General features: G+C 46.9%; 1 protein-coding gene across 1 annotated transcript; it reads left to right on the forward strand.

The window, feature by feature from the left end:
• The first annotated feature begins 269 nt into the window (after positions 1-269).
• Positions 270-10183, forward strand: LOC100277986 (uncharacterized). The gene is made up of 3 exons (NM_001151413.1): positions 270-672; positions 9376-9706; positions 9800-10183. The coding sequence occupies exons 1-3, from the start codon at positions 419-421 to the stop codon at positions 9887-9889; spliced, it is 675 nt and encodes a 224-aa protein (NP_001144885.1). The 5' UTR covers positions 270-418; the 3' UTR covers positions 9890-10183.
• The last annotated feature ends 628 nt before the right edge of the window (positions 10184-10811 follow it).

Genomic DNA, 10811 nt, shown 5'->3' on the forward strand with positions numbered 1-10811 from the left:
CGGCCGCACCCTTGACACCCCCACAGAGACGGCCCTGGCAGAAACGTGATATCTCGTTTAGCTTGTGAGCTGGCTCATAAATGAACCGAGCTATGATATCAGCTTAGCTCGTGGAAAATTCAACGAGCAGATCTAAATCAAATCGAGTTGATCACTGATCGAGCGAGCGGACGAGACACGATTATTTCGTCGACCTTGCCACTTTGTCAGATCCTACCCACGGAGGATTACGGTCCATGAAGCGAGAAGCGCAAACGCACAAGAGGTCCATGAGCTGCTTCCAGCCCGGAACCGAGGCTAACTCCGCCAGCCGACTCGGACCGGTGGTGGTGTCGTGGAAGCTGCGCAGCCACGGGCGGGCCTGTTCGCTGTTCGCAGCCGTGCCTCGATCGCCGCCCGTGCCAGAGGTCTCTCTCCAATGGCGGTGACGAGCGCCGCAGCCCGCCGCTTCCTCGCGCTCGCGCCCGCCCGGGGACCCCGCGCCTTCTGGTCGGCCTCGTGTCCACCCGACCCCGACGCACCTTCCGCCTCGTCGACGTCTACCGACAACAACAGCAGGAGGAAGAAGAAGGAGCCGTCCGGGTCCGCCCACCACCGCCTCGCCGCCGTCATGGACGCCGTCAACGAGCGCAAGCTCCCACCCGAGCTCAGTGGGCGCGGCAACGCAGTAAGGTCGGTGTCTCAGCCCCAGGTCCCTCCTCCATACCGTTCCCAGGAAAAAAAACCGTAGCTTGGTTGTGCTGTGCCGGGGCAATTGAATCTAGATTCAACATGATGTAGGCTGAAAGAATAGTTGTTCATACGGTTTGCTAGTTCAGTGCAATTTGTTTCACAAAATGCTACACGGAAGAATATCCACCATGCCGGCGCATTCAGTCATTCACAATTTCGCAGGCTAACCTTCACAAAAAGTCAAGTCTTTACTGATAGACAAAGACATGATAGGGTCTCTGAAGCACTACTCTAGGAGTGAAAAAGTACAGTGTTTTCCGTTGTGCTACCATTCCTCATCAGCGCTACTAAGGCCTCACATCTTGTTTTTCCCCAACTCAAATGTCCATTTCTAGATTTACCCTATCAGCTTCTTCTTGCATGTCAATACCTACAAGGCTACAACCTCTTTTTAATCACGCATGTGCATTTTGTACAATTACCAAATATTGTTTGTTTTAAGGTATCTCCGGGGTGATGATTTATGGTGGACCCAGCCGGAAAAATATAGGATGGACAATTGCAATTTAAATGAACCACTTTTACCTCTAGATTTTATCTTCTTCATGCCAAGATAAGAGGGACACCACGACCTTGGGCCGTCATTGTTGCTCCATCCATGGCCGCCGACACAAGGCGACCTTGGTTCGTCTCTCCAAATGTTTCAATACGTGGCACTACAACCTCTTTTTAATCATGTTGTATCTGCATTTTGTACAATTATCATACCAAATGTTGTTTATTTTAAGGTACCTCTGGGGTAATGATCAATGGTGGACCCAACCGAAAAAGTATAGTCTGAAGTCTGAAGTCTAGAACTAGAACCCTAGAACTCTGAAGTCTGAACTTAAGTACTGATTACTGAACACAGAATCACAGAATCACAGAAGACTGAGAGACACGTACCTTCTGAAGAGGTGTTCGTCTCTGGTCCCTGGTGTTGGTCACTTGTTTTCAATTGTTGTGAATTAAAAACAAGGCAACACAATGTTAAACGTTATATGACCTTCGTCTTATCAAGCATTATCTTTTCTCAAAGATAAAGACTCTTGGACGAAGGTCACGATGAGTATAAGATTACTCATAAACAATCCTTCTTCTAAGGTTGTTAATAAGTAAGAGTTTAGAACAAAAAGCATTCATGTTTAAGGGATAAGCAAATAACGTAGGATAAATGCTTCATCGGGTTTAGGGTGATAGAGACAATGTGTAATGAGATTCTTGGTAATTATACCAAGAAAGAAGACCAACTAATGACCACTGCTTTCGGCACTCGATTACACATTGTCTCTATCACCTCCAGCCATCGTGACCTTCGTCCAAGAGCACTGGAGCTGAAAAGGCTGATGTACTGGCTCTGATAATCCCCTGTGTAAGCATGGCAACACATTGTCGTCCTAGCTCATCTTTTTGCAGTTGTGGGTATCTATAGGGCCTGACAGCCACCGGTTGTGTCCCTGGTCGGAGGTGGATCCGGTGGTCACAATGACGAGCTGGGGGAAGTCCCTGGGGTTCGTCAAACATAGGTGTAAAGGATAGCAGCAGCTGGTCCATCATCTGTGATTCTGCGAGTTGAGTAGAGCATGTGGCTGGTTGTGTGATGTCGTTGCGTGGTGATCCCAGCCCCTTCCAAAGAATGTGCCTCCCTCCTCGCCAGAACGCCATGTAGAGGTCGTCTAAATCCCACAAGATAGGGACCAGTGTGCGCAGAAATTGGACCCAAGATGGCATCAAAACTGTCCAATGGAATGGCGTAGCAGGGAATTGCAAAGTGTTCTTCACCGATGACCACTAGAATGCCGTCTGCGAACCCGGTGCAATCCACCTTGTCCCCATTTGCTATGGTCACTCTTCTTCCTAGACTAGGGCCCATTACAATGTCCAACCGCTGCAAGGTGGTGTTGTCAAGGAAATTATGTGTTGATCCTAAATCCAACAATGTTGTTAGGAGATGACCCCTGATGGAAATTAGAAGTTGCATGGTGTCTTCTTTCTGAGTTCCCATTAGTGCATGAAGTGAGATGATGGGCTTTGCTGCTGTTGTGTCTTCTTCATCAGTGACCGTGTCGTCCGTATAATCTGAGACTTCCAAATAGAATAGCCACTGACAGCGATGGCCACGGACATACTGCTCATCACAGTTGTAACAGAGCCCCTGCTTGCATCGCTCGACCATCTCGGTCGGTGTCAGATGCTTGAAGGGGCGGGCTAGCTGTACTGGTTGTGTGCCCGCTGCAGCCTGGCTGGTGACTTGAGCTGTTGGTGCAGGATGAGCCGTCAGGCGTGGAGGTTTTGAAGTGGCCGGCTGGGCATGACCTTCTAGGATCTAGGGACGTCGCTCATAGGCTTGAGCCATTGCGAGAGCTGTGTTCAGGTCTTGTGGGTTGAACATCTCGACATCAATGCGGATGTGCTTCGGAAGCCTTGGTGTGAAGAGTTGCGCTTGTTGTGTTGGAGCGAGTGGTGCAACATGGCCCAGAAGTGCCCAGAATCGCTGCTGGTATTCATCCACCGATGACTTGAAGGGTAGGCACGCCAGTTTGCCTAGGGGATTTGTTCGGATGGGGGTCCAAACCTTTGATGGCACAGGAACATGAAACGCTCCCAAGAAAGCGTAGGTTTGTCGCGGTTGATCATAATGAACCACTGTCGAGCCGCTCCCGTCATATGATAAGAGGCGAGCCAAACTCTATCGTATTCCAGGGTGTACTGTCCCTGGAAGTACTGCTCACAGAGATTGAACCGTCCCAGTGGATCGTTCGTGCCGTCGAACAGTGGGAACTCGAGTTTGTGGAAGCGAGGTACTGGTGGTGGTAGGGTGTATCCCTGTCACACCCGGTTTTAAGGGATAAAGCCGGGTGCGTCTCATATGTGCGCCAAAGAAGAACACCATATATAATGACCAAGTGTATAGAGATAAATGTCACAATATCATAAAAGTAATTATTACATAGCGGAAGGCTTACAAAAATAAATGAAAATATAAAGCGAACTAATGTCCATCCATGACGCCATAAAGTTGACTGGGAGATGCCACCTAGATCAATTCGTACTCCTCGTTGTACGACTCCTCCTAGACCGCCTGTTCTTCTCCTGTGGGGGGTTTATATATCACATGGGTGAGCTCACAAAAGATCATAGCTCAACAAGTTGTGGGAATAATGTGCATGAACTCACCAAAGGTGGGAGTTCATGTGAAGTGTAAGGCTGATCAACAATAGAGGTTAAAGCTGAGCATTGCTTTTAATAAGTTGGTCAAATTTTATTAGCAGTTACTAAATGTAAGTAAATATCAAACCAGAATAATAATAGAACAAAATTAATAATAAATCCCATGCAATGCAAATGACAAATTGAATTTAGTTGCATAGTTTAATCATGCGAGAGTCTTGAGCTGCTCATGACCGCGAGCACGGCTAGTATACCAGTTTTACACTCTGCAGAGTTTGTACCCTGTACCCACAAGTCATGTTACCCATCTGCCAAGGGATCGTGGCTCCCATACACCTCTACCAAGGAAGCGAGGCTGGGTAACACTACGAGGCCTTTACAAAGTTCCACTAGCTTTAGAAAACCCGATACAATTTGTAGGAAGAGTAATGCAGGAATCCCCCGTCTGACCGCCATCGCAGCAAAATCAACCCGGTAACCTCCCTACACGCCTAGTCCCCTACTGCCCTTGCCCCTATCGGGTAAGGTAGTCCTTCACTAGCTTTCTTAGTTAGTCAGTCAAGGGCGTCCCATTCCACTCTTGTGGTGGCACGTGTTTCAAGTTAAGCTTCATGTTCCAATTAAAAATAATGATCTTAATATGAACAATAAGTAAAACAATAGTATAACTGAAACATAAACAAAATGTAATATTAATCCCAAATTCATATAGAGCAATAGCAAAAACTACCCAAATAGTTCAGGGGTAAACAAGGTAACAAGATAACCAGACTAGGGTGACCTATTGGGTCCCATCAAAATTAAGACTATGCATAAATAAATGATAATAAAGAATATTATTGGGTAATAAAAGTGGTCAAGAGCACAATTTGCCTTCAATGAGCTCTTGCTCAGCAACTTCTACCTGTTGAACACCTGGATCCTCTGTGGCTGCCTCGCCTATTTGCAATAATACAAACAGACATGGTATCACAAAAATTAACATCACATCAAACAACAGAACAGAATGCATGATAATATTCTATATGTCGTAACGAGATCGTAGGAACAAGAATCACTAAATTCGGAATTACAGTTATTTAGTTATGAATTTCTGGAGTTATTTAGTAGCTAGAATAGAATACTCAAGTGAATAATTTTAATTCAAGTTTCATGACTAAATAGAGCTACCAGTTGACAGACAATATTATTACAAAATTAATGCCACTGGAATGGATCAATTTGGAGTTAAAATGAATTAAATATGAATTTCACAAGTTTCTGGAATTATTTTTGTATTAAAAATCAATTTCTATTATTAATTATCTACTTTCATTGTTCTCTGGTCTGCACATCAAATACAGGAAAGGCCAGGTGCTCTGGCACAAAATATACTAAGACTCAGGCTAACCCTGAGTGGACCGCGGGTTGGAATCCAGAAAGCCCGAGGGCTCTTTTGTAAAGCTGTCAGCCGAATGGTTATCGGGCGACCTGAGCTGCACGATCTGCTGTCAATGCTCCAGATTAGATCTATATTAAATCGAACCGGTATGCGATCTGGCTCATTGGATCGACGATAAAGGGCTATGATTCAATCTACGCCCGATCCGATCACGCCCCCTCATCAATAATCCAACGGCTGGGATGAGCCCAAGCCGAAGCGGTACCCTATCTCTAATCTACACCATCCATCAAAATCTGACGGCGCTCGTTCACCCCCCCATCAGAAAACAGGCGCACGGCGGCGTCGCCCGCCTACACGGTGGTGGCCATGGCCGGGGATGGCCAGATTAGTATTCCGGGCCACAAGCTTTGATCCAATTCGTGTTGTGCGATGCGTGAACGAAGGCGAGAGCGGGTGACTAGTTCATACCGGCGATTGAGGGGCGAGCGAGGTAGGTCCACGGCGCGGGCGGAGTCGCGGCGGGTTGCGTACTCCGACGAGGAATTGGCTCACCACCGCAGGTCTCCCCGACCCGATTACACCGTAACGCCAATCACCAGAACCAGTTGGTTCGCCCGGACCCCTCGCAGGTCACCGGAATGATCCCAGGTGTGATCTCCGCGGCGGCGGCGATGTTCTTGCGCAGCGGAACGCGGCGGCGCAAGGATTTGCGTGGAGTGGAGGCAGCAAAGAAAAGGGAGCACGAGCGGGCGAGGTTGTGGGGTCCGGTATTTGAAGGCGTCATGGAGTTCGGGGTGGCTGCAACGGAACCCGTAGCTCACGGCACGACGCGACATGCGCGGGGGGCGAGTGACGCGTGGAGAAGACGGAGGCGCGAGCGGTTGAGAGACTGCCCTGCGGGTCCCACGTACCATGAAGTGGTGAGATGAGGCGCGGGCGAGCGACTGTCCCGTGGGGCCCGGTTGACAGCGAGCAGCGCAGGTGCGGGGTAGAGTCTCGGACATGTGGGCCCGGTCCATCAGCGACCACAGTTGTCGCGTGAGTAGGGTGGGCCGGCGCGCGTTAGTGGAGAGAAACGGGCCGAATTGAGATCGGGGCCCAGTTAGGTTTTCCCTGTTCTTTTCTTTTTATTTTTCTTTTCTGTTTTGTTTTTCCCTTTTTATTTTTAGATTTCAAATTTGAATTCAATTTTAATTGTGAACTTATACTCATTTTAAATGTACAAATTGAGCCCAGTAATATGGAGGGTCTAATTATTTTTATATTTATTTTCTTTATTTTTGTTTAGTATTCTTCCTTCCTTTTCTCCACATTTTAAATTTCCAAATTTAGGTTTAAATGTCTATTTCACCATTTGTATAGTTCTATTATCATTACCTTTATGGGTGAATGCACAAACAAATAAACACCAGCATGATGCATATGTTACTTAGGTGTCTTTGGCTCTTTTTTTTAAATTTTTTAAATGTGTTTATTCACATGTGATAGTAGGTAAAGACAAATCATATACGGGAAAAATTATCTCCTTTCTCATTCTTTACAACTTGGGTATTACAATCCCCCGACGTCCCCTGCGACCGAGGCAGTGTGGGGCTGCGTGGTGGTTGAGATGGGTGCTAGCGGATTGGAAAAGATGGGATGGGTGACGGGGATGGTGGGAACTGGATGTGGTGGATTGGTATGGAGGAGTTAGGCGTGGCGGTGATGGGGGCGGATGATGGTGGGTCGGTCATGGCTGGGATGCCGCCGTATCCTGGCAGCCCAAAGGGAAACCCTGTCGGGTTATTGGAGGACGATGTTGTTGATGATGCCGCACTCTCCAAGGCTGTCATGCGGGAGGACAGCGAGGACATCTGCTGCACCATCTGCCGGTGGAAATCTGCCATCATCATCTTCAGTTCCCCCACATCATTGGTTTGAGGCGCAGCGGGTGGAGGATCAACGATGTCGGCTGGGGCCCCATTTGAGGCGTTCGCCGTCTCTGTCCTGGTCATCTCTGATACCAGATTGTTGCGCCTGGTGCTCCTCAGGAAATATGGAGGACGATCTGAAGGCTGGTGGAGAAGATCATCTAGTCGGGACGACAGCCTAGGTGGAGCCGTGGTGAAGAACCAATATGTTGGACATGTGAGAGGTAAGGGAAACATGAAATAAACTTCTCTATTACTTCTTGCTTAACTATTGATTACAAAGGCCCTGGCCTTATAGGCGCCGGCCCCTAACAGAATCCCCCCTAGATAGGAGATCTAACAGCTAATACTTATCTAATGACTGGGACTTTATCCCAACAAACCAGACTGCACAATATCCTAACAGATTGACCCTATTAGGCAGATTGCCCCTAGCCATCCTTAGTCCTTCTATTGTAGCCCTTTCCAGTCATAACACTTTATCTTTGAGAAAAGATAATGCTTGATAGGACGAAGGTCATTTAATGTTTAACATTGTGTTGCCTTGTTTTTAATTCACAGCAATTGAAAACAAGTGACCAACACCTGGGTAGCCACCGGTGAGACAGGACTATCCGAGCCTCTGAGGGAGAGAGAAGGGTGAAGAAGGGAGAGAAGGGAGCCGCCGGTCGTGGCCTCGTGGGAAGCAGAAGAGTCGCCCAAGGTAGGAAGTGGAAGAGTCTGGGCGGCTATATTAATTCTGCGCCGAAAATGACTTTTGGACTTCCCTAGGCATCAAACCCTGTTGATCGACTGATCGTCCATCACGACGATTAATCGCTACAGATCGCCGATTAGGCAGACGTTATGGACGATCAGCTCATCTGATCGAATCGAAACCTCTAATCGAGTACTGAGTACCGATTAGCCTGACTAATCGCGATTAGTCGGACGATATGGAATCACTGGCCGCTAAGGCTTCAAACCCCCTGACATCACCGAGTGGCGAGCAAGACAGGGCACACCGGACTACAAGGGCTGCTTTGGTGACAAAAGAATTGGAGTGGATTCATGAGGAGTAAATCCTTCACTAAATACAAGTATTAAGGCGGCATCGGTGCTAGGCAACTCATGAGTCATGACCGGGGCCTTCGGGCAATGTGGCCATCTGATCTTACAGGCAGGCCCAAGTCTGGGTGGCTGGGCCTCTAGTTTACACGTTTAGTCAGCCCAAACACTAAACAGAGGCCAGGCTGATGTAGGCAAATGTGCAATTTCACGGTCATTGTCTTCAGCCTCCATCAGCTTGTTTGTTACTCCTTGAGATGGCAGGATCTGCCATGGCTGAGGCCTGAGCAGCGGATCTAGGGGGTTTATTGACGATGGCTACCCGGGGCAGCTGCCCCACCTTAGGCCTTGTTCGGTTAATCCCGTTATCCATGGATTGAATAGGATTGGAAAAACTTAAGAAGGAGTTTGACTTAGTTAGGATTTAAACCCACCCAATTCTACTCAATCCACATGAATTGAGAGCTAACCGAAGTACCGAACAAGCTCTTACTGTAGCAGTAGGTCTGCCCCTGGTGATGATGGCCTAATTGCTACTAACTGTTGACGTTATGTTTGTTTGAAATTGAAACCTTGTCCTTGAGGTAGTGTGAAATAATGATTACAGCCCTCTTGCTTCTGTTGATGATGGCTACTGTAACAAAATCCTCAATGGTTTCTTCGATAGATAGATAAATAAATCCCAATGGTGTTTGAAAGTTCAAACCTCACCTAAAGTGATAACTGTTAATGTTTATAGGCTGACTTATTGGTGATCAACTGGAGCCAGGCAAGGCATAGCTGAGCAAAACCTGCAGATACTGCCATGCTGTTCCTTTCTTTCACTTTACCATGTTCCAATCTCCTATTATGCATCCTTGGTATTGTGCTGTAATTAAAGTTAATGTAAGAGATTATGTCCTGAGCTTAGTTGGCGTGCAGCTGGCTAGTTGCTTTTAGTTAATATTCAACCTGTAGGTTGGGTCTATGCATTCCGATATCTCGCCTTGATGCCAGCACTTTGTAGGTGCCCATGCCAATAATCTTTTTAATTCAAAACTGGATAAACGTTCTGGTTGGAATCTCATGGATACATCCAAGTTCTCTCAGTCGAGCATTGCTTGTCAATAGATTTTATTTTTGTTGATAAATAGCTTGTTTGTCTTTGTTCAGGTCTGAAACTGACATTGTAAATGTCGTTGAACAAAGAATATGGCATTCAATGGAGGAAGGGCACTTTGAAAATCTACCAGGGAAGGGCAAACCCTTAAACCTCACTTCAAATCCTCATGCCGATCCTGCCGAAGACACCCTTTACAGGATACTTTCAAAGAATGGTTGTGCACCTGAATGGGTTGAACTGAATAAGGAAATTCGTGGCATGATCTTGAGCTGGAGGTCGGCATTAAGGAAAGCATGGGCAAACCGCTCTGAAGATGATGATTCTAACTGGAGTGATGACAGCAGGGCTCTCCAGGAGCGAATTCGCCAGATAAATGATAAGGTGCTACTTGAACCAGCTCACACGTCTCTCTTTTTGTTAGTGGAATCAACAAAATTGGATAATAAAGAGTTCTATTTTGATGTAAAATTGCAGGTTTTCCGGTACAACCTGATAGTACCCTTTGGGCGTCAGTTGTTTGGTCTGAACTGGGACAAGGAGCTGGACAAGTTGAAGGAAGAATAAAGGACAAAGAGGTGGACACATTGGTGAACATAGCATGGAGGACTTTTGTTGTATCAAAATGACCTGTAACTAGGAATACCTGATAGGACATACACATACTTAAGAAAAACCATGAAAGCTGAGTATAGGTATTTACACGTAGGCTTTTATTAGTTTATATATTTTTGGAGAACCAAGTTTTCCGGTGTTTCCGGTGCTGTAGCCGATTTTGTGATAAAACTCTGTCACATGGGTAAAACCTGAGATAATTTCTTAGCGGTAAAACTCGATCTATGCCACATGGGCTAAGCTCCATTAGGTCTTCTTTTCAATCTTGTTCGTTTGACTTCAATTCTTGTTCGTTTGACTTCAATTCGTACCGGCTTCTACATCGTTGTCTATAGATTGCAGCAAACAGCTGCATTAAACCGACCTTCAAATTCCACTTTTTGCTCTGGGATGTCTCAACACGCGCGGTTTCACCAGAACCGCATTCCGCCGTATGGCTTCGTTGCAACCGGATTGCGACAGCGAATGGATTGCTCGTTTCAAACTTCATTGCAACCGGATCGAGACAACGATCGCTCATTTCAAAATGTCCACCTGTTCTCTCACAAAGTTCAGCACGAGCAGACTTGGTGCCGTCGCTAGAGAGCCACCATGGGCGAGCCGTTGCCCCTAAATCTGGCCGCCGGTGATCCAGCCTTGCCACTCCCAGAGTCAGGCCGATGGAGATCCAGCTCCGCCGCTCCCAGACGAGGTGGATATACAGAACCGAATGGAGGACACATACATAAATACTAGGTTCTGAACAAATACATAAAGAACACACATAGATAATAGGCTATGCACACGTACATAGAGAACACATACGTAGATAAGGGGCGATTCCAAGGAAGGGCAGAGGGGTCAATGTCTGTTAGATACTTGATTTCAATCCTCC

This window comes from Zea mays, chromosome 4 (assembly GCF_902167145.1).
Source record: "Zea mays cultivar B73 chromosome 4, Zm-B73-REFERENCE-NAM-5.0, whole genome shotgun sequence".
Classification (NCBI taxonomy): domain Eukaryota; kingdom Viridiplantae; phylum Streptophyta; class Magnoliopsida; order Poales; family Poaceae; genus Zea; species Zea mays.